At 47.1% G+C, this 27,685-nt stretch overlaps 1 protein-coding gene across 2 annotated transcripts; it reads left to right on the top strand.

Annotated features, from left to right (window-relative positions):
* Nucleotides 1-317: 317 nt before the first annotated feature.
* On the top strand, nt 318-26,804 carry GLRA4 (glycine receptor alpha 4). 2 transcript variants are annotated; one of them, XM_070258387.1, is made up of 10 exons: nt 318-902; nt 4,417-4,547; nt 4,832-4,899; nt 5,535-5,758; nt 5,897-5,979; nt 7,502-7,642; nt 10,554-10,768; nt 15,399-15,548; nt 21,230-21,567; nt 26,585-26,804. In XM_070258387.1, exons 1-9 carry the CDS (start codon nt 832-834, stop codon nt 21,518-21,520), a joined length of 1,374 nt encoding a protein of 457 aa, XP_070114488.1. In that variant the 5' UTR covers nt 318-831; the 3' UTR covers nt 21,521-21,567; nt 26,585-26,804. The 2 variants fall into 2 exon arrangements, with proteins under 2 accessions (XP_070114488.1, XP_001489094.3); XM_001489044.7 differs by lacking the exon at nt 26,585-26,804 and having other exon boundaries at nt 21,230-24,202.
* The last annotated feature ends 881 nt before the right edge of the window (nt 26,805-27,685 follow it).

The raw sequence follows: 27,685 nt of genomic DNA, 5'->3' as shown, positions 1-27,685 counted from the left end.
ACCACATATGAGGAGGACTCCGAAGTTCCTCAGTATCATCCATCCCCCATGCCTCCACCCAGAGGGCTTAGAAAAAACCTCTCCTGCCCTTGGCCTCCTCTAATTTGAAGCTGTCAGCTTGGCAGTACCCAGTGGCTCTGCCTAAACCCTCTCAGGTGTTTTTCCCCCTTAAAATATCATTAGGACTTCACAGTTCGGGCCTCAGCTTGGCTCCAGGCTAAAAGGGAAGCTGCTGGGGAGGGGGAGCAGGACAGCCCGCAGGCACTCCTCCAGCTGGAGAGTTAGAAGCTGGATAGAACACCTCCGGCCCTCTCCCAGGGGCAGCAGCAGCCCAAGCTCCTCCCGGCCACATGGACACGCTCTCGGAACCCCACTCCAGCTGCAGGCGACTGTGCCTTTAAATTGCTGCTTTCGGAGGGTGCATCTGGGGGGAGGTGAGAGGGAGGGAAACCTCCTACCAGTCTCCCTCCTCCCTCCCCTCCAAGACTCTCCGGGGTTTGGAGAGTGATTGCTGCCCAAAGAGAATCTCCTTCGGCTCCCCAGCAAGCAAGCTGAGGCCCTCCGGTGCCCCAGGAGAGCCAGAGCAGGAGCCGGTAGGGTTATCTGTGTCAGGATCATTTCCAGGGGAATAGTTCTGGCCCCTGACTGGTAACGGCAGGGCAGAGGAGAAGAGAGCAGAAGAGGAGAGAGCGCAACTCCTAGCCCAGCCCCTGCGGGCTCCTTGTGAGCAGCCCAAGTTGGAGGAAGGCTCTATACTTTCGGGTTCCTCGCCAGGATATCCCCTCTCACCTTGGCAGCCAGGCTGAGAAAGGGCTCCAGGGTCCCCGCGGAATGAAAACTCTCGTTCCTGCAACCCTCTCCTTTCTTCTCCTCTGGACCCTGCCAAGGCAGGTCCTCCTCAGGTGAGCTGGGTGGGGGTGAGAAGGAGGTGCATGCAAACACTGGCCGGGGGCAGCAGGGGCTTCTGGCACGGTTTTCTCTAAGTTTGCAAAAAGCCTGCAGTCTGGAGGGTTTCAGGGGAGGACACACTCTTCCCCACTCATGACCCAGGAGCCTTTCATGAGGGATGTCAAGGCCCCAGGGCTGAGGGGAAAGCTTCCGAATGGGTGGGAGTTTCCTGGGCCTGGGTGGGAGGTAAGTAGCGGAGCCCCAGCATGGAAGCCATCTGTCCTGCCATCCAACCCTATCTCCCTACCAGCTTGGCCACACACTGTTGAGATCCCTAAAAATGACACCAACATCTGCCAGCTGCCCACCCAAGGGGCTTCAGGTAGCAAGAGTTTACCCAAAACTACATCAGAATGAAGCTGGGCTGACCAAACCCTGGCCCTCCACAGTCACCCTGCTTATGTCCACGTGGCTGCTTACTGTCTCTGGAGGGGCACTCAGTGGCAGTCATTTCCTGTGCTTGGGGGCAAGACACACTTTGGGCTCACTGTAAATGTTCCCCCACCCACTCCCACTTTGTCTTAGACCAGGAGCCAGTCTAGGTGGACAGGGTGAGCTGAGGAGGAAAGATGGCTCTACTTGAACTGAAGAGAAGTGCCTCCCAGGGCAATGGGGAGTGTCACCGCAATATCCTCCTCTTCTTGGGTCAAGGAGCATACCAGGACTGCTTGTCTCTGAGGAATTTCCTGCCTTGCTGGTTACAGACACATTTGCTGGTAGGCAGGCAGGGACCCAGTGTGGGGCAGCAAACTTCTTAAGAGTGAAAAGCAACTCAAAGTGGAATGGAGCTCAGCTGGAGTTGATAGGAGGATGCAGGCAGAAGGGGGCACCTTGCTGGCCCTCCTGGAGAGGAGGCTGCCTCAAGGCCCAAGCTACCATGACAGTATTCCCACTTGGGCTATTAGAGCAAGACAGGCCCTTAGGAAGTTTTGAGTCCAAGTCCTTCACGGTACATGCGGAAACGGAGGGGGGTGACCTGTCCAAGGTCACTCGGTCCCAGTAGGAGAATCAGAGTTGTCTCCCCTCCCCACCCCAGGGCCTTGCGTGAGCTAGATTTTCAGCTCTGGAACTTCTCGGGTTGGGCCAGTGTTTGGGAATTTCCAGGAATGAAAGGAAGGAGCGGCTGCACACAGTGATTCTGCCCTCAGGTCCACAGACAAGGTAGCCCTGGAAAAGAGAGGCTGCAACAGGGGTTGAAGCCCGAGACAGCTAAGCCCAGAGCCTGTCCCACGGTCCTGGGCTGGGGCTAGTGGGAGAGTGGGGCTAAGGATGATGGCTGCTCCGTGTGCAAGGCCATGTGACCTCATGGCAGGTGGCCAGTAGCAGCACCTGGCCAGTGTGGACGCCCTGTGGTGAAGCCATGAACTTCTGCTTGTTCCAACACCACCATCAGCCTCCTTGGAATTTCAGAGTCTGCTTAGGCCACCTGCTCTGGCAGCCTCTACTTTGGGCCAAGGTGGCCTCTGTTGCCAGGCTAAGGGCTTTCTCCTGCTCATGGGATGCAAGAAGGCAGGCAGGACTCTAGGAGGTCACGGTGTGGCTGCTCTGGACCTTCTCCCGTTCTAGTTCCTTGGCAGCCCACCCTGGGCCGCTTATATCAATCTATAGTGATAGATGGACTTAGTTCTGAAGCCAATAGCTCCGGGTTAGAGTCTTGGTTTACTGATTACTAACTGCATGATCGTGAACCTGTCATTTCACCTTGCTGATCCTCCGTCTCTTCATCTACATAATGGGGATAGTAATACTACTTATTGAGAGGATCGATATGAGAATTAACTAGATAAGATGAATAAAGCATCTGGCATGGGGCCTTAGCTATTTATATTATTTTATTGCCACTGGCTGCTGCATAGATTTACTGAGAAAGAGGGACCCACCGGCTCATAGAGAGTCGGGCCCAGAAGGTCCACAGTCACCCTGCCTCCCAGCCCCACAGCGCAGCAGTGGTAGTGGCAGTGGAGAAGCTAGCTCTAGCACCTGGTGCAGTGATGACAGCAGGATGGAGCAGGAGGCACACACTCCAGCCAGAAGACCAGCCTGAGCTCAGCCCTGCTCCACCCCTGCACCCCATCTCTGCCCTCAAGGCTTTGCTGAGCTCCTGGTCCCTAGTCTACCTGAGGGTTGGCAAGCAGATAAGCAGGCCTGTGGAAGGGGCTTTGCTGCTTGTGGAGGAAAACTTGTCAGGGAGAAGGGGCTGGCCTCTAGTCTAGGCCAAAGCACACTGGCCACTTCCTCAAAATCAAGCTGTCAGGGGGAAAAAGATGGGAGTTGACCTTCACAGCATGGCCACTCTACTGGGAAGCTTTCCTGTGCTCCTAAAGCCCTGCTTCCCCATCTATTTTGTTGCCAAAGCGGGTTTACCTGCCTGAAGCTGCCGCAACCCTGAACTGAGGTCCAGCTCAAAACATAACTTCCTACTGGAGCAAACGTGAGAAGCCAAGCCTCCCTCTCTGGAAGCTGGCTCCCAGCTCCTGAACGGCTCAGCATGAAGGCCAAGTAACTGAAACCAACTCTCAGGGATGCAAGTTGTCCTCGGGCCTTCCCATCCTTGGGTAGGCCCCATGGGCAAAACATTGCAGCAGCCACATTATTTCCAGTGAGCCATCACTCTTCTTTGAGTGCTTAAAACACCTTCAGAAAAAGAACACTGGATGAGTCCTCAGCCTCAGGTTTGAGTCCTAACCCTGTTGCTTACCAGCTTTGAGACTTTGGGCCAGTCACTCCCCTTTTGTTTATTTATTTATTTATTTATTTTAGATTCCACATGTAAGTGAGATCATATGGTATTTGTCTTTCTCTGTCTAACTTATCTCACTTAGCATAATACTCTCTAGGTCCAGCCACGTTGTCACAAATGACAGGATTTTCTTCTTTTCTATGGCTGTATAATATTCCTCTGTGTGTGTGTGTCTCTGCGTGTGTGTGTACCACATCTTCGTTATCCATTCATCTGTTGATGGGCACTTAGGTTGTTTCCATGTCTTGATTATCGTGAATAATGCTGCTATGAACATGGGGTACGGATATCTTTTCAAGATCCTGATTTCAATTCCTTTGGATAAATACCCAGAAGTAGGATTGCTGGAAGATATGGTAGTTCTATTTTTAATTTTTTGAGGAAACTCCATAGTGGTTGTACCAATTTACATTCCCACAAGTCACCCCTCCTTTGTAAGCCTCAGTTTTCTCATCTGTAAACTGGAAATAACAGTCCTCACCCCCATCACACTGAGAATTATGAGGGTAAAAAGATCTAATATATGAGAAAGCAATTTTCTAGGACTAACTGGTTGGCTTATGACTGTTTCTGTCCTCATTTTGCAATGGGCTCCCATAGACCCATCTTCTCCTATCTTCCTACCTGATGGGGAGACCAGCCAGGGGTGGGTGGGGACAGGGAACGAGAGGGTCTATGATAAATGCAGAAAACAGCTGGCTTCAGATTTCTTTATATCTTCTGTCTAGGGTGGCCTTGGCAAAAGAGGAAGTCAAATCTGGGACCAAGGGGTCCCAGCCCATGTCCCCCTCTGATTTCCTGGACAAGCTTATGGGGCGAACATCCGGATATGATGCCAGGATTCGACCCAATTTTAAAGGTAACAAGGATTCATCCTACAAAATTACCTCCCTCCCCACTCCTTTTCAGGGCACCCTGCCTAGCCAGCCCCTATTGCCTGCCCCAAGGACCGGAGGCTGGAGGTACAGGACTAGCTCTTAGGGCTCAAAAGGAGCCTCCCCTCACCATTGCCCATGGGCCTGTGTAGCTGGCATTGCCTTCTCCCAGCAGTGCCCCGGCTTCAAGGTCAGGAAAAGAGTCCTGGAAACTGTTCCGAGCCTCCTGGAATGCCCTGCCAATATAACTGTGCTTTGCTGCCCTTAGGCCCACCCGTGAACGTGACCTGCAACATCTTCATCAACAGTTTTGGCTCTGTCACTGAGACTACCATGGTGAGTAGTCTCCCCGTTCCCTGCTTCCATTCTACTGTGAATGGGAGAAGCCTACCAGACAGCAAGCCTTTCCTCCCTCTACTGTCCTTTACATGTTTCATGGTCATGGCTAAAGCCACGGAATGTGTGAAATTGATCACTAAGAGGATATCTTTCCTCAGCCTGGGGTTTCATTGGCTACAGGCAGACTAGCCTAAGGAGCAGATGGTCAAGCATGGGAGGTAGCACAGGCTTTGGAATCAGACAAACCCACGTTCAAATCCTGACTCTACCATCTAATAGCTGTGTGACCTTAGGAAGTTTACTTAAATCTCTTTGTCTCAGTTTCCTTGTCTGTAAAATGAGGATCATAGCAGCACTCTCCTCACAGGGTTGGTGTGAGATTTAAATGAGATGATGTGTATAAAGAAAGCACTTAGCAGAGAGCCTGGAACATAGTAGGTGCTTAATAAATGTCTTTTCCCTTCCCGTTTTGCCATATCATCCCAAGGCAGACTCATTCTCCAGTAGAAAATGCCCACTGCCCCTAAGATGTGCTCCCAACATTTCTTCCTCGTGGTCCTCCTGCCCATGTAGGCTTGCTGGGCCCCTGGAATAGCACTGCCTCTGATGGGCTCATCTCTGCACACTCCCAGGACTATCGAGTGAATGTCTTCTTGCGGCAGCAGTGGAATGACCCACGCCTGGCCTACCGAGAGTATCCTGATGATTCACTGGACCTCGATCCCTCCATGCTGGACTCTATCTGGAAGCCAGACCTGTTTTTTGCCAATGAGAAAGGGGCCAACTTCCATGAGGTGACCACAGACAACAAGTTACTGCGCATCTTCAAGAATGGGAATGTGCTCTACAGCATCAGGTGCACCTGGTGGATGGCCAGGAGAGCTTGGGTCAAGGGGAAGAAGCTAGATAGAGGCTGAAGGGTGGGAAGAGGGTCCCCTGTGCTGTGTTGGGCCCCAGTAAGCTGAGGTCACTTCTTTCTTCCTGTCCCTGCCAGGCTGACCCTCATTTTGTCCTGCCCAATGGACCTCAAGAACTTCCCCATGGACATCCAGACCTGCACGATGCAGCTGGAGAGCTGTAAGTGTCTCTAGAGAGTCACAGAGCAAAGCCGGGAATGCCAGCTAGTTAACCCCTTCACATTATATTCCAGACAGGAAAAGGGCAACCCAGAGTAGGGAGGGACGTACCCAAGCACATAGTCAGTTGTTGGCACAGATGAGACTAGAAGCCAGGGCTCACTAACATCCAACCCAGTGTGTTTTCCCATCCCCACACTATTTGCTGGTCTGGCTGTTCCACAGGGCTGGAGAATGGGAAGGCACCAGCCTTACATAAAAAAGTGCCTGTGCTGGTTGTGGGGGGCCATTTGAGGGGTGCTTCCTCTCCCCAAGGATATCTTCCCTCTCACAGTGCATGAAGTAATTCTATCTTTACTCCCCCTGAGTTAAGACATTCAAGATGCCTATAAAAGTGCCAAGTTGGCAGGGATGGGGTACTCTTGAACACAGGTAACTTTTGTAGAGAGGTGAGAGAGGACAGTTCTAGGCATAGGACAGTGCCCAGGGTGGCAAGGTCAGCCAAGGGCTACTCTATGGTAGGCGTGCCAGCCCATAGGGGTTGCCCCAATTGCAGAGAAGCCAAAGGATGGCAAGGATGGACCATCACCTGTGTCCACTCCTTTGCCATCATCTGGGCAAGGTGATATTGTGAGATCAGAAGACATCCACTTGGTCCTCAGAGAAGAAGGCTTGTCAGGCTGTTTCCAGCATATAATAACAGTGATGAGTAGAATGTGTCCTATGCAGTCAGCTCTTTAGAGTTCGTAAACCACTTTCATGCCCAGGTTCTCATTACCCGCTACCAACAACTCTGAAAAGTAAGTGGAGCATTTTACAGAAGGGGCAGTGACTTGCCCCATGCCACACAGTTCCCCTGGGTCAAGGCCCTACACTGGACACCTGTGAGACTTGATGTTTCTGCTCCCATTTCCACCTGACATATGTGAATATGGTCGTATATGTGGCAGGAGTCTTCACCAACTGCTAGCTATCTGTCAGCACTTTGGCATAGTCAGATGTTAGTCTCAATTTGCCCCAGTTTGGGGCCCTGGCTAGGAGTCTGTGGTGTGCATTGTCCCATGCACGACTGGCAGGGTATAAATAGCTCTCTCCTCCCTAGGGTGAGGTGGCAGAAGCCCTGGCACTGAGGCTGGCTCAGCTTGAGACATGTGGTCCGTACACATGCTTACTCCCCTGGGTTTCAGATATGGCAGGAGGTTCCCAGCTGGGTTCCCTGACATCTTTCCAACCCTTTTGACCTGCTTTCTAGATTTTCCAGAATAATTTCTCTTTGGGCCTTGCTAAAGCTTGAGAATTAGGTAGGAGGGGAGTCTGGAATCTTTCTGATTTACTTGCTTAGGATGGGCCCATGAAACAATTGACCAAGTACCCTCTTCAGCGGTTTCCATTTCCAAGATGAGCATGAAGCCCCTAAAACCCAGGCTTTACTCCTCATCCTTTTCTGCCAGTTCTAACCTTCTCCCTATCCCCTAACCCAGCAGCCACACACTGCAGCCCTCTGCCATCTCTGTTATTTTCAGTTGGCTACACCATGAATGACCTTGTGTTTGAGTGGCTGGAAGATGCTCCGGCTGTCCAAGTGGCTGAGGGGCTGACTCTGCCCCAGTTTATCTTGCGGGATGAGAAGGACCTAGGCTACTGTACCAAGCACTACAACACAGGTAAAAACCCAGGATCTTTACTAGCTGTGAGCTAGAGGAGGGCCTCCAGATGGGAGGGAAGGGGGCAAGGCAGCCAGCCTCTATTGAAGGTCCAATCTGTGCCAGATGTGGTGCAAAGTGCTTCGTACACCTTATGTCATTATGAGGGATTATCAGCCCCATTTTCCGGAAAGGGAAACTGAGATTCTGAGAAGTTAAATCAATTGTCCAAGTCACACACCTAGTAAATGGCTGATTTAGAATTCAAATCCAGATCTGTTGAATTCCAAAGCCCACGTTCTTGTCCCTGTCGCATGCTGCAGAGCAAATGGGCCTGTGCCAGTGAGTGACAGGAGTGTCCCATCTGTTCTGGGGCCAACTTCTTGCAGAAGGTGGAGAATCTACATCTAGGAGTAGTCAATGGCTGTACTGAACCGAGAGAGAATAGGCATCAGGGCACCAGCCAGTTTACCGCCCACACCTCCTACTGCTGCCACCACTGCCCAACTCTTTTGAACTGGCTTGTTTTCTCAGATGTGAAACATGGGCCAGGAAGTAGAGAGAGGTTGCTTTTCTAGCCTAAGCATCTGCTCCCTGCAGCTTCCCTAAGAGCTACTTGTTCTTCATTTCCCTTGGTGATCTGGCCACAAAGAAAGAGCTATGACCCTGAGATAGAGACCAGAGGCTGAAGAGGGGAGATCCTGGGTACCTTCTATGGTGTGCTGACATGCTTTGGGTGCCACCCTATGAATATGTGTGTTCGTGTATGTGGGGGCGCCTGGAGTGGGAAAACGAATAGGTCATTGAATTTAGAAAGTGCTGGTCAAAGTGGAAATTGACATAACTTTCTTTGGGGAAAAAATGGCAATTTGTATGCAGGTCAGTAGTCTTCAAACTTTGGTGTGCATTATATTCCCCTGGGGAGCTTGTTAAAAAGTTGAGTCCTGGGCTCTACCTCTCAGAGATTTTGATTACATATGCTAGGAGAGATGCCTGGAAATCTGCATTTGAACAAGCATCCTGAGGATTCTGATGCAAGTGGTCCAGGGGGCACACTTTGAGAAACTTTAGTCTAGAAGCTAAATTTTTTTTGTACATGTTTATCCAGGAATCTCACTCCTTGGAATTTATTATAAGGAAATATTCCAAAATATCTTATTGACTTTAGACCCCAAGAGGGCTCTGGGTCACTGTTTATACCAGCAAAAACTTAGAACTGTTCTAAATATCCACCAATAGGGCAGAGGTTTAAGTAAATTACACAGTGCATCTGCTTGGTAGGATGTTATCCAGACATTAAAAAGGACGCTTGCAAGGTGCTTATATCAACATGGGAAAGTACAAGTGAAAAAGGCTAAGATTCAAAGTTATACACACAGAATGATTATTTTGTGGTAAAAGAAACAAATCAAAAGCACCTGTTTAAAAATCCTGGAAGGAAACAGCACTAAATGTTTCTAAAGTCATGTGATACAATGGATAAGAGCAAGCAGTTTGGAGTCTGATAGAGCTAAGTTTGAATTCTGGCTCCACCATTTACTGGTTGGGTGCCCTTGAGAAACATAATTTAATCTCTTTGACCCTCAGTATCCCTATCTGTAAAATGGAAAATAATAATTTTACATGCCCTAAAGTGTTGTCATGAGATTTAAATGAGAGAAACTGGATAAAGTCAGGCCACTTAGTAGGGGCTTGGTAAGTGTTAGCTGACGAATATTATTATTCCTTTTCCACTTCTCACTTTTTTTCTATACTAAACAAGTGTTAATTTTGTCATTAAAAACCAAACCACTATTATGGCGTCGGGGGAGGGGGGAGAAGGAAGGAAGGAAAATGTGGGTACCTAGCAAAGGCATGTCACTGCAAGAAGCAGGGAGTGGGGTGAGGTGGAGTAGACTCAAAGAACAATAAGAGATCACAGTATCACACGGCATGTCAAAGCCGTAATCAGTCACTGATGAAATTGCTAGCCTTGAGGAATCAGACAGGCCTGATAAGAGCAAGCCTAGGCCAGAATAAAATAACAATATACACACCCTCTGCTTTTTGCTTTGCCTATCCTAAACCTCTGCTGCTGGGAGAAGCTCTGAGCTAGTGTTTTCTTAGCCTTGGGGCATGGGAAGCAGAGTAACGTGAAGATGGCTGGCCAAGGAGGCAGAGCATTAGTACACGTGCCTGGGGCCAATGCACTTTTTGTTGGTGGAATAGAGTACTGCTGCCTGATGCTCTATGGGAACCTGCAGCCCACTGTCCAGAGCTGGTCTCTTTTGGACATTGTGTCCAGATGTTTGCTATCTGGCTGTTCTCACTTGCTTAAGACACAGACAGTGTCTATTTCAGTGAATTGTTGTTGCTAGAGAGCTTCTGGGGTACCAGCAAGCTCAAGCAAGGCTGCTGTGATTTAAGTGGAGTGTAAGCTCATTGCTTTGTTAATAATCATAATAGTACCAGCTACCTATGTGCTCAACACCTCAAACACATTATCTCATTTAATTCCTACACTAGCCCACTGATGATGGAGTTGATATTGTTAATACTCTGTGTTACAGGCAAGGAAACTGAAGCCCACAAAGCTTGGGTGTTTTGCCTGAGGTCACACAGCTAGTAAGTGGAAGGGTCAGGATTCAAACCTAGGCTGTCTGGCTCTGGAGCCTTCTTGCTCTTAATCCTGTTGCTGTGCTGTCCTGTGGAAGGTCTTCTGCTGGAAACTGAAGTGCCAGGGTCAAGAGGTCAAGTCTTTGGTGGCTGCTCTGAGAGCTTCCTCAGAACATACACCTGGTGCTCCCTGGGGCCATTTTGAAAGGCTCATTTATTGGCCCAGCTGAGGTGCCCGGAGGCTGGCCCATGGGGATAGGGCTGCCCTAGTCCTGCCCCTCAGGCTCAGCTGCAGGCTGGGAACCTGGTGCCTGATACCTCACCTCTTTCCTTGCAGGGAAATTCACCTGCATCGAGGTAAAGTTTCACCTGGAACGGCAGATGGGCTACTATCTGATTCAGATGTACATCCCCAGCCTACTCATCGTCATCTTGTCCTGGGTCTCCTTCTGGATCAACATGGATGCTGCCCCTGCCCGTGTGGGCCTAGGCATCACCACCGTGCTCACCATGACAACTCAGAGCTCTGGCTCCCGGGCCTCTTTGCCTAAGGTGAAGAGACATGCAAGGGAACTTGCTTGCTTAGAGCTCCCCATTTCCCATTCATCCCCTGTTCCCTCCTGCTCACTATTTTCCTTGGATTTAAGGTAGAGAAGAGCCATTGAGCAAAAGCAGGTGGCCTGCATTCTCTTCCCCCACAACATACTGCTAATAACATGCTAACAGTGTGGAAGCAGGGGTTGCAGATGCTGTCTGGCTAGGGAACAAGTAGAGACAGTGCTTGACTTACTTTGACTTTCATCAGGAAATACTAGCATGTCCAAGATCAAAAGACTCTTAGCGAGTAGAAAGTCCTACTCCCTCATGGTACAGATGAGGACAATGCAGCTCAGAGAAATAGAATGACCTTCTCAAGGTCATGCTCCACAAGAAACAATCAAAGAAATACAAGGATTTCAAACCGACATCTATATCTTACTTTGTCGGAAATCGGATACTATTACCAAGAGCTCTAGAGACACTACCCATTCTTTTGCAGTGGGAAAATTTTGAGGTAGCAAATAGTAATTAAAGTCAGTGGACTCTGGTTATCCTGGATTATGCAGAGAGCTTTGTGCTGACGTGACTGGGCCCAGGGTCTCCCTGCCTTGTGTCATCATGTAGAGAATTTAGAGGTCACCTCAAAGCCCTTACAGTCAGAAAGACTCTGAGAAAATCAGGGAGCAACCCCATTTTAGTCAATTAATATTTATTGAGCATGTACTATGAACCAGGCATTGTATTAGGCCGTGGAGAAATAATGGGAAACAAAAACAACGCAGTTGCTTGTGGATCTAAAGTGAACATATTCCCTCTTGCTCTGATTTGATAGGAACCAGGCCCTGATCTCCCATCTCCTAGAGCTTATTCCTAAGAAGACATTCACCAGAGACTTAAGCGGGGGTAATCTGGGCATCCGTGGTGAATTTATAGATTCGCTGTATGGGGACAGGAGGTGTGTGGTAGTTAAGGGTAAGAGATTAGACTCAAGCAGATTTCAGTTTAAGTCCCAGCCTCATCATTTACTAATGGTGATCTTAGGTAAATTCTTTAACCTCTCAATCTCCTTGCCTGTAACATGGGAATAAGAATATTACCTCTTCCACAGGGTTATTGCAAGAAATAAATAAGATAATGTATTAACACAGAGAACAGTGTTTGGCACATAATAGCCACTCAATAAATTTTAGTTATTGTGATTATTAGATGTCTGGGTGGAAAGAACTGAGTGGTGGACCTAGGGCTATAGCAGCTGGTGGTGTTCCCAATTACTTTTGAGTTGCCAGGAAATCTTTGAGATGGCCCTAAGCCCTCTAGGGATAAATGGTGACAAAACTCAGATTAGGATCAAGATCAAAACCCAAATCAGGGGAAGTTGTCAGAGATCATTTCCTATAAATGTGTTTCCTATGTGAGCAGGGATATTGAAGAGGCTCTGAGAGGCCTCTTCAATAGCCAGGGCTTAGGCAAGGGCTATACAAGCAGACAGGGCTGTGATGGCCATGTTGTGGTAGTGGTCTTGTAGGAAAACTAGAGGCAGAAAAGTAGCTCAGACCTAGGAACCCTGGCCTAGCTTATTGCCGCTGCCACACAAGAAGGAGATTCTTCTCTAACTCAGGAAGGTGCTGCAATTTATGCCTTATTCTTACCAAGAGAACTTCCTTCTCCAGTCCCCTCCTGTGAGCAAGCACAATCCATTTACTCACAGGAATCACTTAGTTTCCTCATTTGGAAAAAATGGACTTTGTTGGAGGGGTTTTTTTTTTCTCCTGAGGAAGATTAGCCCTGAGCTAACATCTGCTGCCAATCCTCCTCTTTTTTGCTAAGGAAGACTGGCCCTGAGCTAACATCTGTGCCCATCTTCCCCTACTTTATATGTGAGATGCCTATCACAGCATGGCTTGACAAGTGGTGCTTAGGTCCACACCCGGCATCCGAACCAGCGAACCCTGGGCCACCAAAGCAGAATATGCAAACTTAACTGCTGCGCCACCAGGCCAGCCCCTGTTGGAAGGGTTTTTTTTTGCAGTATTTGGTGCCTTCTCATCAGATTTTGATGAACTTTTCATGGCCTCATTGGCCAGTAAGCAAACTATGTAGGTATGACGCCAAACCAAATAGCTTCATTGGCCAGCCCTGCAGAACAAGGAACTGAGTAAGTCAGGGGGCTTCTGCTCACTCTTGAGTCTGTGCAACATTAGATTTGGTAGGAGCCCTAGAGAAAGAGGTGGGGCTGGGTCAATGGCTTCTGAAAGTCACACCAATCCCACCCCAATAGGACTCGAGTGTCCAGGATAAGAGAAGCAGAGGCTCACTTTTTAAGGGAACTCAGCTGGGATGGCCACTTCTGATGCCCCCAGGAAACCACTCCTTTGTCTGTTTGGGGGATCCCAAAGGCACCAATCACTGTCTTCTTACCAGGCTCTTTATCTACACAACTGCAGGTGGCTCAGTACAGAATGGAAGAGCTAAGTGAAAATTTCTACCAGAGATTAGACCTAAAGTTGCAAGAAGGAGGAGGGACCCAATTCTCTTGAGAACCTGTAATCTAAATGGCTCACAGTTCTTGGGGCAGGTAGTAGCAAGGAGGGGAAAAAAGAGCAAACATAACCAGTAGAGACAAATACATTGCTAACCCATCTCCTTGGGAGACTACTGAAATGGTTCATCATGGCAGGGTCATAGATTGCCAGGGGCGAGATGAGGCTGAAGAAGTAGGCAGGGCCTAAATGTCATGCTAAGGGGAGCATAGACTATATTGTAAAGGTAACGGAGAGCCATTGAAGGGTTGTTAGCAGAGGAGAGATATGATCAGATTTACATTTTGAAAACAAAAACTCTGGCTGCTGTTTGGAGAACAGATTGGAGGTGGCAAGCAGAGATGCAGGGAGACCATTTAGGAAATGGTTGCAGTCCTTCAGATGAGCTAGGGTAGTGAGAGGATGGATTCCAGACATATTTAAGATGTGTTATTGACACAACCATCATTAACAAGGCTTTTCTCCTGCTGTTTAAGGGGTCTTTTTCTTTTAGTGGTCCAAAACCTTTCATGGCCCTCCCTGTCATTACCTCATTATTGATCTTCATAGCAGACTTGACGACATCCCTGGGGGCACAGTGAGACTGGGAAATGGTGAATGAACTAAGATGCCCTCTTAGTAGGTGGCAAAGTGGAAATACCAAAGGATGCTTAATCAGAGATGCCTAGCAACCCACCACCACTACTCACCAAAGTGGAATTTCCCTAAAAGAGCAGGGTTTCTCAACTTAGCACTATAGCCATTTGGGGCTAGAGAATTCCTTGTTGTGTTTGTAGGGAAGGAGGCAGGTGTCCTGTGTATTGCAGGATATTTAGCAGTGTTCCTGGCCTCCAACCACTGGATGCCAATAGCTACCATTACCCTAAAATTGTGCAACCAAAAACGTCTACAAACATTGCTGAATAGCCCTGGTAGGGGGCGGGAAGAATCATTCCAGGTTAAGAACCACTGAGGTGGAAGGTTTATCCAGTGAGACCTGCTCCTTACCTGGAGCCTGCAGCACCCTCAGTATCCAACATAGCAGAGGCTAGTGAAAGAGGTTGTACGTCATGAATTCTACTCCAGCAGGAGAGCCCCATAGAGTGAGCTCAGCAGCTCAAAACTATGTGGGGAGTTGATCTGATTGAGGAGGTGAAAGGACTCTGTAAACTTGAGTTCTGTCCCCCATCTCCTGGCCCCACCCAACTGCAACCCTGCTCCAGGAGAGGTAAGTGTCCAATCTTCACAAGGGAAATGGTAGAGAAAAGTATTTAAAGGCTGCTAAGGCAGGTAGTGAGAGGACAGAACTAGGGACTGGATAGGCAGATGCCAACAGTGCCTTGAAAGTAGAAAAGTGTCCATAGCCGAGGGTGGGTGGCGCTCCCTTGGGATCTCTGCCCTGTTCTGCTCTCCACTGTGAGAGAGGAGGCCTCAGCTCACTACTGCGCTCAATTCCTCAGCAGAAGAGCAGCAGGAAAAACTACAGGGTCAAGGGAAGAATCGGGGTGGAGGAGGGAAAGGAAGGAACTCCTAGTCTGATATTGAGACTGCAGCCTAGGCGACTGGCAGTGCCACTGAATAGAAAGCCCAGAACCCCCAAGTCCTAGTGCCACCTTCTCCCTGGGTAATCTCGGCTAAGACTTTTCCTCTCTAGACCTCAAGTGTCCTCACGTGTCTCATATGGGACTGACAAACTCTGCCTGATTCCCACCATGGCTCTGAGGATCCTAGGAGATATCAGAGGGCAAACAAATGCAACGTTCATGCTCATTGCTGTTTATTGAAAGAACAGAATCAGAAGAAGACAAGAATGAAAAGAATAATAAGAAGCAGAAGCAAAAGTACAGAAATAATAAAGAAATAAAGGAAAAGAAGTATAGGGAGGACAGGCAGATGGAAGTGGAAGGTGGAGAGTGCAGAGAGGTGAAGGATGATGGGTAGCCCGATCTCTTTGATGTGGGCCTTCAGACAACGGGACAAATCTTGGAAAGCTTCTTTAAAAACCAGAAAAAATTCAGGATAAAACTGAAGAAGAGGAGGCAGTCGATATGGGCTGGCAACGCACTGAAGAGGCCATGGAAGGACTCCAAGAAAGATGACTATGCTGTTGATGGATGTTGCAGGTGTCCTACGTGAAGGCAATCGACATCTGGATGGCTGTGTGCCTGCTCTTTGTATTCGCTGCCCTGCTGGAGTACGCTGCTGTCAATTTTGTCTCCCGTCAGCATAAGGAATTCATGCGACTTCGAAGAAGGCAGAGGCGCCAACACATGGTGAGTATAACTAGGGAGGGGCCCACTTCCTTCCTCCTTTGGACTCCTTCCTTACTACTCTTCCCACAAACCAAGACCTGACCTAGGGCTGCGAAGATTAGCCAGGCAATCAGGAACCCTGGATTCTAGTCCCAGGCTGGTCACAGATAAGCTAAGTACTTTAACCCCTTTGATTCCATTTCTTTATCTGTCCAATGGGACATTAATCCCTGTAGGGAAGTCTGTAGAGTGATTAAGAGTGCACAGTGCCTGGCACATAGTAAGCACTGAGAAAACGTTAGCCAGTATTAGAACCTTATCAAGTTAGTCAATATGAGATTGCTTTGAGAATTAATAATGAGTGCTCCTGGCTCTCCCCTCTCCCAGGAGGAAGTACCCCAGATTGTCATACACTGAGTCATGGTTAAGAATTAAAGGGTCAGGCATTGGTGCCTTTCTAGGGGAGTATTATAAAAGGGTCCCCATAGCTAAGCTGGAATTGAAAAACCACTACTTGCCTCTTCTGGCTGTTGGATTTCTTCACCTTGATCTTCAATAGGTGCATCAGAGTTGTTGGATGTGAGCTGTTGTTCTCCCTCACTCTTGTTCACTAACCCCATTTCTTCTACAGTAGAATGATCACCTGGGGAAATACAGTAGAGATCATGTCGTCATGACAACAGAGGCAGTTTACCCCTGATTGCCCGGACAATAGGTGCTAGGTACGTTGTCATGACAACAGAGGTGCCTGGGCCACTCTCACAGAAGCAAGTGCCCAATTGTGAGCAAAGCTGAAAACCTATTCTGAGCTACATTCTGGTCCATTAATCATCAGACACAGAGTTCCGGTCTATCTTGAGACCTGACTCCTTGATTTCTGCCTAAACTGGGCCAAACTCTAAAGCCAAAGACGCAAGCTCATATGACCTCTGAGGGGAGGGGAAAAATGATCTGAGCCCACTGGCTCTAGCCTCTTGGCCACTCTAGCTCTAAGGCTCTTCTCTCCTCCTAACCCCTACCTCCCACCTCAGCTGCTCCTGGGCTATCTCTACCATATAGCCACACTAAAAATAATTCACAAACTACCTTTGAGATTTCATGTCACTTGCTAAGGTCCCTTTCTGCTGAGGGCAGGGCTCCTGTCTCATCTAGCGGTTTGTCAGAATTTGTCAATTCTTGCCCAGCTTTAGTCCTTTAGATGGGCCCTGGGAAACATGCCCTCTAGTGGATTGATCCACAACAGCATCTCCTAGAGTAAGACCCATTCTTCAAGAGACCTAAAAGCCTTTCCTATCCCATGCTGAGGATTAGAAAAAATATACAGACTTAGCAGAAGGGCAAGAAAAGAGGATGTACTCTTTTCTAAGCTAACTGTCTCCACCACCTCTTTAGCTGTGTCAAACTGGCCTGCAGGTACCAAAATCTTATCTTTATAGCGGTTTCGATCTTGATGCCTTCTCAGTGCCTACCTTGGAAAAGAAGAGCAAGCTGCCAAACTGTTCCAGAGTTCTTTTGCCAGCTAAATCGCCTGTGTTGATGTCCTAGCAACAGACAACTGCCGCGGTTTCTGTAGAGCTACTCCAGGTTGACACTAGTCCCACTCCTTTCCCTGTACCTCTCTAACCCCCAACTGCCCATAGCCTACCCGCTTCCTGGTCATATATAGGTTGGTCATGATCTCATAGTGGAGTCTGTCATAGCCAGTGCTCAATTATTACAAAGTTGTAACAGCAGCCTGGGCCTTCCCTGCTTAGGCTCCTGGGTCCTGCTTGAAAGTGGACTGGGCTTATTATTAATGTAAATAAAACCTGAAAATTAAAAGCAGTGCCATTAGTCATGTCCCTTTTCAAGTTTCCTAAAGCCACTGCCATCCCAGTGGAACTGTAGTGGGAATCCTGGAGGTCACCGAGCAGGCTGGCAAAAGTTGATGCAGAGTTAATCCATCTCTAGAAACTCTCTCTGGGCCCTGCTGTTCCAGCTAGAGAAGCAGAAGCCTTCAGTCAGAGAAGAGCCCTCTTGAGGAAGGGGAGAGAATCCATGTGATTTTCAGGGAGCCCTTAGTCAAGAGCAAGTAAGGAGTATTCTAGGAGCCAGTGGGCTGTTCACCCAGCTCCAGGCTTAATCCTGTTCTTCTCTAATCTCTCTTCAACCATCCATCTCCACTGCGTGGTGGTCTGTTTCCACATCACTGTTTAAAGTGGTTTAATTTTTTTCCACATATTTCTGCTTTGTCTTCCCAGCTAGTCTATAAGCTTCAGAGGGAAGAGTCTGTCTCTCTTTTTCATAGCTTCAACAGGCCCTAGCACCAAACTCTGGACACAGCAGCCATGTAACCCAGTCCACCAACCTTTGCAGGCTGACTGGCTAGGGCTGTCTTTCAAGCTGGACAAAGAGGAAGCCTTGCCATTATTAATAGAATAACTTGAGAAATGGAAGACATTTCAAAATACTGCCAAGTCCTTTCAGAGGCTTGGTCCCTGAACTCTGCTTGCTCTCTCTCCATCCCCCAGCACCCTCTCCTATTCTTCATTCTCGGCTCTTCTCTTTGCTTCAGTACACATCCCCTAATACCTATCACTCTTTCCCATCTCCACACCTCACCTCCCATACTGTGCATTCCCTCCCCAAATTGGCTTTGGAATATCTTTCCTCTCTTGCTCCCCAGCCTTCCTCCCCCGTAGATAGCTGCAACAAAAGTGTTCTATTTCAACAGCCATGGAAGCCACAAAGTTACGTTTAAGTCTCCATTGTCCCTCCTCAACACACACACACACCCCCTCCTCAGAATTTGACTTCAATAGATAATACCCAAATCCAGGCCCTTCACCCTTGGATTACAGACCATTGATCTTTGCTCCCCTAACTACAAGTGGTACAACATATTAAAATCAAAAAGACCCAAGGGCAGCTTACTGTATTGGCTATATTTTCTATCCCATATGAAATAGCTTTTTCAGCCTGGGAAATATTTTCAAATAATTCCCTTTAGATTTACTGATTGGAGAAAAGGGGAAATACCTGGATCTGTAGAAACAGAAACAGCAGTTGGATTCACCTTCCTCTTTCAAAACTTTTTGAAAACAAACATATTCCGTGGTTGTATCCTCTAGCCGGGGGGCTGAGGGGATTGGGATGAGCAGTGGGGAACAGGCGGTCTGAGGGACCCTGAACTGGAAAGCAAAAGAGAAAATCATTTTCTTTATCCCCTCATTTTTCGATTACTTGGGAGATATTTTGTTTGCCTCTGGTCCTTCATCTCTAAAATGGGTCCAGCACAACCTCCCTGGTAGGAAGAGTGTGAAGATGAATTAGAGAATACAGGTGAGGTGCGCCAAGGCCTTTGGTGACTGAGGCTCTGTAAATACCTTTGAGCAGAGAGCTAAGACTGCCCCACTACAGTGACTCAGGGGCGAAGCACAATCACAGTAGTGAATTGCCTCTGGCCTACGCATGTACAACTCTCTCCACAGAGAGTGGCAAAATCAAGAATTGTGTAGCAAAGCTCCCTGGTGGGCAGACTTAGATTTTTTCCCTATACCAAAGGTGCCACTCTTTCTAGAAGCTGAAGGGCACCAGGCCATTGTGCAGGAGTGGGACAAAGAGTAATCCTTTTTCCTGCCAAGCACTTTGTAACTGAGGAAGATTCTCTTCTGAGTAGACTCTTCAGTTTGAGACCCTGAGAGGATGCTGGCTTCATGAGAACAAAGCCATTCCCTGTCCTATATTCTGAAGCATGTGGCTCATCACTCCATTCATTCATTCAGCTGATATCTACTGAGTGCCTACTAGATGCCAGGCGATGTGCTAGGCAGTGGGGATACTGCAGTGAACAAGACTGATGCCTTTCCCAAGTTCGTGCTATGAACCCACAGGAAGCAGAGAAAGAGATACAATCTGTTGGTGAATCTCTGGCCTGAGTTTGCCTGCTCCTGATGCCCAATGACAGGCCAGGCCTTCTGGTGATGCAATAATCCAGGGTTACTGGGACCCACCACACCAACATCTCATCTACAGAGCCACTTATCAATGTGTTACCATAGCTGCAGAGGTCCCATTATAAAGACCCTATAATGTCTAACTGCACAGTGTGGGTAAAATCTACTTTTCCACATTTTAGGTATATCTATGTCACATCCATTCAATGTATATGTTCTTTATTTTTATAAGTTGTAGTAAGTGCCTCAGGTAGCTGTAGGGTGACGAACTCTTCCCGGTTTGCCTTTGACTTCCCCGTTTTAGCATTGAAAGTCCCAAGTCACAGGAAGCCCTCAGTCCTGGACAAACCAAGATGGTAGTGGACATCATCCCACAGAGGGCATCTCACGCCAGGTGATTTCTTAGATAGCTGAGGCTTTTACTCCCTTAAACATCAATACTTTTAAAAACTTCAACCATCTCTGAAGGAAGTATTTCTAGGTTCGGTTGTACATTTACCTTCCTCTGTCTAATTTCCAGGCTGTGAACCATCAATTCTGATAGCAGTGTGTCCTTTAGAAACAGAGAAAATTAGGCATGTTTGGGTTGTATATAAACTTCATGAATAGGCTCTGAGTGGAGGCCTGGTGGGCTCTTAAGTGAGCAAAGCTTTCTCTATTGATCGCTCAGAGGCTTTGGTTCTCTCTCTGGCTCGCTCGCTCACTCACTATCACTATCACTATCCATCTTTCTGCCTTTACTTCAGGGCTCTCAGCTGTGTTATAGCTACTTAGGGTTTTCACCTCACTATTGGATAAATGAACTTTGTGTAGTCTGCTACATTACGTAGTGCTTATATAAAATTTACCTCCTCAGGGGCCGGCCCAGTGGTGCAGCGGTTCAGTTCCCACCTTCCGCTTTGGCAGCCCGGGGTCCGACGGTTCGGATCCAAGGTGCGGACATGGCACCGCTCATCAAGCCATGCGGTGGCCCACACGTAAAGTAGAGGAAGGTGGGCATGATGTTAGCTCAGGGCCAGTCTTCCTCAGCAAAAAGAGGAGGATTGGTGGCAGATGTTAGGTCAGGGCTGATCTTCCTCAAAAAAAAAAAATTACCTCCTCAGCATTACTGTGTTCATCATAATGCATGTATTGTACATGAATGGAATGTGTATTGGGTAATAAATGTTACCCTAGATGTACTGACCCCTATGTCAAAATCTGCTGGTTGGCAGAGAAGCACTTGTATCTGCAACAGAGTAATCAGCTTTACCCTAATTTGGAAAACCCACTAGGTTATTGAAAACTTTTGGAATTTTCAGCTTTGAGTTGAGATAGCACAAGGAGAATTAATTCTGCAGCTTTTGAAAGTCATTAAAGTCAAGTTCACCAAGTCTAAATATCTCAGCTGTGCTTTCTAAAGCTTTCATTGTTCTGCTTATTCTGTTTCTTACCAGTCAGAGATAACTTGACTTTGAGATGCCCCTCTCACAGTGGGTTGGCGCTTCACTGGTTTTTAGATGGCTCTAGATGATGCTGTGCATTTTAAAAAGGCGGCTTGGGGCTTATCTGCAATTGGAATCATAACACATACCATACGTACCATACACAGCTGCTTAGCAGACATCTATCTCATCTGGCCATAAAAAAAGCATGCAATGGGCCTGCGTACCCAGCCACCCCATCTGCATAGCATCAACTATGACATATTTGTGTGTGGCCTTGTTGCTATCCCTCTGCTTTAGAAGTGTAACCTCAAATTCTGCCTTTTCTTCCATGTAATTCCAGGAGGAAGATATCATTCGAGAAAGTCGCTTCTATTTCCGTGGCTATGGCCTGGGCCACTGCCTGCAGGCAAGGGATGGAGGTCCAATGGAAGGGCCTGGCATTTATAGCCCCCAACCTCCAGCCCCTCTTCTGAAGGAGGCAGAAACCATGCGGAAACTCTATGTGGACCAAGCCAAGAGGATTGACACCATCTCCCGTGCTGTCTTCCCTTTCACTTTCCTCATCTTCAACATCTTCTACTGGGTTGTCTATAAAGTGCTACGGTCAGAAGATATCCACCAGGCACTGTGAATAGAGTGGAGGCCAGAGAGTCCAGCTGTTGGCTTCCTTCCTCCTAGGTGGGCTTTCCCCCTCTGTTAGATTCTATCAGGGGGTTGGACAGTTCCTTCCTGATCTCCCACTCAGAATTTCAACGGCCAATCCTGAAGCTATGGGGGTCTACACTGCATGGTGCCAATAGTAGCTGGACTTAGAAAGATGGCTTATCTACCCTAATCCAGATTTTCTCCGTGCTATCCCATTTCTCTTGAGAGTAAGTTTTGGCCGTGTTCCTGGGGCCGGGATGACCTTCTTCCCTTGCTGGAACCTCTCTGTTTTCCAGTTTTCTAGAGGAGAAGAGTCATACTGCTGCTACTAGATTCTGGTGTTTGTCATATTAATCTGCACCACTCTTCACCCTGCCACCTCCACCTAGAGCCTGGCCTGTACTGTGCCCTCTGTCCCTCCTACCACAGGCTCAAATAGGGAGTCTTTGCTGCCCACAAGTGCTGCCCTGGGTGACCCAGTCAGGTTTCCTTGTCTATGGGAGGAAGGCAAGGTGACAGGTTCCGTACCTTTCAGCAAGGTTGGAACAGTCATGAGCTGCGCTGGGATAGGGCATTGCTATACGACCCAAAAGAGATCTTCAAGTCTCCTAGGATGCTCAATACTGTCAGAACAGGGTCAGGAATCTTGGACTCTCGGAAAGCCCACCCTTCCAGATCCACCTGAATTTCCTGGTCTCAGAAATATTTGTTTTATTCTCTAACCAGCTAGTATGGCGGTAGGGTGTGTTTGGCTGCTAGGGAGTATAAAAAGAGAAAAATGCTTACTTTTTAAGAAACTTACTCAGTGATGCTAGGAAACTTTCAAGAAAAATGAGACCCAAGGTAGTAGGACCTAGGAGGAATAGGATACAGAAACTATCCTCAGAGAGATTTTTGTTGGCTGGACATTCATTTGTTTCTTCTTTTTCTCAAAGTCGCTTTATTTCCCAGAACCCTTCATTTCCAACTTGTTCCTTCACCTCCTTTTAGTGGGCTAATAATAGTGTCATGCAACCTTTCCCGGGATAAAGTGGGCTTCAAAGTTCCTGGGGAGGAACTAGGCATATAGAGGACTCCTATCCTTGACAAACATTGACTTGGCCGACCTTAGGGTAGTAGTTGTAGAAGGTAGAGAGCCATGAATTGGAGTCCTTTCTTAACCCTTCTTTTGCTTCCCTTCTCCTTCCACAGTGAGGATGGGGAGCAGGCAGTGGAAGCTGCCAGAAATATCAGGATAGAGAGGGTGTGGGAGAGCCCATTCAGGCCTGACATACGACTGGGACGTGGGGAAGCATGGGTCTGGTACACTGAGTCCTTTGAAGTGACCCAACTGTGAGGAATTGAAAAAGGGTGGGGCTAACAGCTGGAAGACAGAGGTGATCAAATGATTTCTTAAACATCTTGTCCTTTTCTCTGGACCTACAATAATTAACTATGTGAGTCCAATCTCTCTCTCTCTCTCTCTCCCCCGCCCTCCCTCCCTCTCTTCCCCTCTTCCTCCTTTCATCAAAATGGTGTTCCAGATTGAAAGTCAATAAATCCAATGACCAAAGCAAATCCTATAATCAAACCAAGAGGTCAGCTTTCTTTCCCCCTTTTTCCTATTGAGCTTGTCTGCTCTTTCCTGTTCACTGAGCTACTCCTCTTGTCTGTCTCTTGGCTTTGAGGATAGCATTATTCTGGGCTGACCAGGGTAGCTGGACCAGAAATTAATCTTGTTGACGATATTAACTATGACTCTGGTGCCAAGGAGAGTCAAAACTAAAGGACCGGCATAAGGGAGGAGATTGAATTGAGAGGGCAGAGAGTCCCTGTTTTCCCATTTCTGCCCAGGTAGTGCCAATCAATGAGAAGCCACAAGCAATACCCTTTTGAAAGGAGCAGAGAGTATCTCTTTGATACTCTCCATGGCGGGGCTGGGGTGTCAGGCTGCTGCAGCCCGAAGGCGGGGGTAGCGGGGGGTGGACTATGGAGATGAGCTTATTGCACAGAGCTCTACTTGTTATAGATCTTGTCCAGATGGGCCAACTGCACAAATCTGCCCTGTTGGAAGTCTCAAGAACAATGCCCTGGAGACAGCTAGCACTGAGCAATAGAGCCTGCCCAACTGGGACTCAGCTCAGGGCATCAGCTGGTGCTGGGAGCCAAAGAAGCCAAAGTACCAACCAACATAATAGCTCAAAGGAGTTCACAAAGCTACTCAGAGGCAATGCCAGGTGGAAGGTACTGTCCCTCCCTCTCAGAGCCCCCAAGTGGAGAAGGGAGACACATGGTATCAGAATCAGGTGCAAATGGATTTCATTTTCTTCACCCTTCCCACATACGCGGTGGAGGGGAATGTTGGGTCCCACTGGAAGCGTGTGACACCTAGCAATCCATTCAGTCATGAAATTCTTAAACTTGGGACCCTCTCAGAACAGTGAGCTGGCAGGAGGTGACATAAGAGACTCGCTTGGAGGTCACTTCCATTTATCCTCATCCTTATAGTACTCATTCCTCCAGAGACCCACACTGCTTTCTGCCTGGATCACATATGAAGTGATTTTGAGTTTTAAAGCAGCATATTTTCTAAAGGGGAAAAAACTTCCTATACTAATAAGGTGTTTTGGGTGTTTTCATTAATTCATTGTTAATGTCAGTTAAATATTTTACACATAAATTTTTCCAGAGAAAGGGCTTTGTTTATTCAGTTGTCATTGAGGCTATCAGCACCTCCATCTTCCCTTCCGTTTGCTCTGCTCTTTGGAAAACCAGTGGTCTGTCTTCCTCTTTCCCCTCGTTCCACTAGCAGGGCCTCTTGCTCTCCCAAAATTCACAATCAAATCAAAAAGAGCTTTCTATGTGGAAGAAAGGTAGTGAACACAGTTTATTCCTTTTCATTTCCTCCACAAGCCTTTTCTCCCCACCTATCACCAAAGAACTGACACTCTTCTAGTTGAAATGTTAAGTTGATCCCTGAGCTATTTTCCCATTTCACCAAGCCATGTAAATATCTCAACTTTGTCCAGAACATACTACCTCCTGAGAATCTATGTGTCCCCAATTGCCTCTCTTCATTCTTGATTTACTATTATCAATGTTTTCATTATTATTATTATTATTATTATTATTATTATTATATGATTATCTTATCATTTCTAGCTGTCAAAATCTTAAATTCAAATTCACTATGTTGGGATTAAAGATCTCCCTAGCCTGCTCTGCTGATGAAAGACAAATCAGCCAAGCATGGGAACTGCCAAGGGATTAGGAAGTCAGGTAGTATTATCACTTGCTGAATGGAAGAAATGTAGAATAAGCTCCTTGAGGGCAGGAACTGCCTCTTATACAACTGTTTAGCCCACACAGCTTTGGCTACATAGCAATACTCAGCACGTATATGTAGAAGGAAAGCATGACTTCTCATGTGGTTTATTATATACTACATTTCTATTCATTCTCTTTCCATTAATCTGTTGATCACAGAAAAATAGACCTGGAAGGGAACTTATAAAATCAGACAGAGTTCACACACACATGTGCATGCACACACACACACACACACCCAAGCTGGTCCAAAAGTTAAGAAGACATCAAAACCTGGTAAATTGCATTGTTGAATAAAGAATGATAATGATCTGATTAAACATTAATAATATTCCAAATATGGAGACTAGTATCAAGCTATATCTCAAAAACCAATCACCAAATGAAAAGTCTAGCAGTGACAAGTGAGTACAGTAGCAGAGATTTTGGCAGTACAACCATCTGCCTTTCTCTGCTGCACATGCTGTTCCCACTGAAGGGATAACAATTAGACTGTCCTTCCCAGCCTCACACTCCATGCTCCATTATGCCTCACATCTAGTATAACATTTACAGTCTACAAACTTGGACTGGTGGCATCAGAACAACTTGTCAACAAATCTGAGACCTGGAGGAGGGAGAATATCTGAGCTAGGGGCTTTCTTGTTCACAGAGCATTCTCTCCATGAAAGAACGAAGTATGGCTGCTGTCATGCAGCCACCTCAAAAAGTCACATGAGAACTCGGCTATTGCTGCCCAGCATGAGTAGCTCTGTTTTTCTCGGTCTCTGCTTTCACCATGAGGTTTTCTACAAATGCCCTGGCTGCATTATACTGTGTGGTGCATTACCAAGGAAGTATATGCTGTCACTACCAGCTCCCTGGCATAAGGGCAATTCTTACTATCACTTAAGTTCAGGGAATGTTTTGCCTTACAGAGCTGGATCTAGAAAAATATGCACATATTCTCTATTTTAATAGCTTCCATTCATAACAGCATAGTGATTAAGAGTGTGGCTTTGGTACCAGAGAGAGCCTGGGTTTGCATTATAAGTCCAACACTCACTAGATAGGGATTCTGGGACACCTCTGGACTTCACCTCCCTCAGCCTTAGATTCCTCCTCTAAAGAGCCATTGGAGGTCTCTGAAAGATCCAACACACAACAACTGTGTGGCCTTGAGCAAATCATTGAACCTTTCTGTGATTCAATTTTCACATCTGTTAAATGAAGGCAATATCAGTACCTACCTCATAGGGTTGTTGTGGGAATTAAATGAGATAATGTAAGTAAAGTGCTTAACTCAATGCTTGGCCCATAGTAAGTGCTCAATAAAGATTAGCTATTACATGACCAGACCACATCATTGTAGTCTGTCTTCTACCCTGTCAAATTTCTAGCATGTGGGCCTGGTTGGAACTTTAGATTTCTATTCTGTGCCTCTCATCTTGCTGAGTTCACACTCAGAAAAGTGGTCAAAAATCACCTCTCGGGGCTGGCCTGGTAGCACAGTGGTTAAGTTCGCATATTCCACTTTGGCATCCTGGGGCCCGCCGGTTTGGATCCCAGGTGTGGATCTATGCACTGCTCGTCAAGCCATGCTGTGGTAGGCATCCCACATATAAAGTAGAGGAAGATGGGCATGGATGTTCGCTCAGGGCCAGTCTTCCTCAGCAAAAAAAAAAAAAAAAAAAGAGGATTGGCAGCAGATGTTAGCTCAGGGCTAATCTTCCAAAAAAAAATCACCTCTCTTTTATATTTTCAGTCTCTCCACTGTCACTGGATTCTTTCTGCTGGCATATAACATGCTTACAAACTATGCAACAATGGCAAATTGTTTAGTCTCTCTGAGCCTCAGCTTCTTCATTGAGAGAGAAAAAGAGAGAGAAGAAGAGGGAGGAGGAAGTGGAGAAGGGAGAAGAGGAAAAGCAGGAGAAGGAGGGGTAACAGGAGGGGAGGGGAAAGAGGGAAAGTCTCTCCTGTTCAAAATGAAAAATAAAAGTAAAAACCACCATCCTTTTGACCGTGAATTTCTAACTATTGATCTATTGCTTTCCTTCCATTCATCACCAAGTTTCATACAGTGATGTTCTTATTAGAGGTTTCCACATCCTCACAACTACCATTTACTCCTTAACAGACTGTAATCTATCCTTTGCTTTCTTTCCCTTAACTCCCTCCCGAAAATGCTTTTTCCATGTTCCTCACACTGCCTTCTTTATTGCTATATCAAGTCAACACTTTCCTGTCTTAATCTTTCATGACTTCCTGTAACATTTGTCAGAGTCATCACACCTTCTTTGAAATTCTCTTCTCCCTTGGCTTTCACTCTCCAGTTTCTTCTCTCGCCCCTCTGGCCAGTGCTGCTTGGTGTACTTGTTCTCCAGGATTTCATCTTTGGCTTTCACCTCTCTTCCTTGCATACCTACTGCTTGGCTGTTCTCAACTATTTCCAAGGCTATAATAACCTGTATGCTGGTGATTCTCAAATTTCTACCTTCAGTTCAGACTTTCCACAGCTCTAGTTCTGTTTTCCAGTTCTCTGTTGAACATTTCCACCAGGATATCCCAAAAGCACCTCAAACTCAACATGTCTAGAGCCAAACAATTCACAATCTCCTTCAAACTTCCTCTTCCACCTCCTCCTCCAATCTTCCCAATCTTGATGAGTGGCGCTTCCACCTACCCAGTCACCTAAGCCAGAAACCTGGGAGTCATCCTTGACAACTCCTTCTTCTATAGCCCACAGATCAAATCAGTCACCAAGTCCTGTTGAGTCTACCTTCCAAATATTTCTGAAATCTGTCCCTCTTTCTCCATCCTCCCTGACCTCATCTTGGTTCAGCTTTTGATTCCAGTATCATTT

The sequence above is a fragment of the Equus caballus genome, chromosome X, assembly GCF_041296265.1.
Source record: "Equus caballus isolate H_3958 breed thoroughbred chromosome X, TB-T2T, whole genome shotgun sequence".
Classification (NCBI taxonomy): Eukaryota; Metazoa; Chordata; class Mammalia; order Perissodactyla; family Equidae; genus Equus; species Equus caballus.
This window is presented reverse-complemented; position numbering and strand designations above follow the sequence as displayed.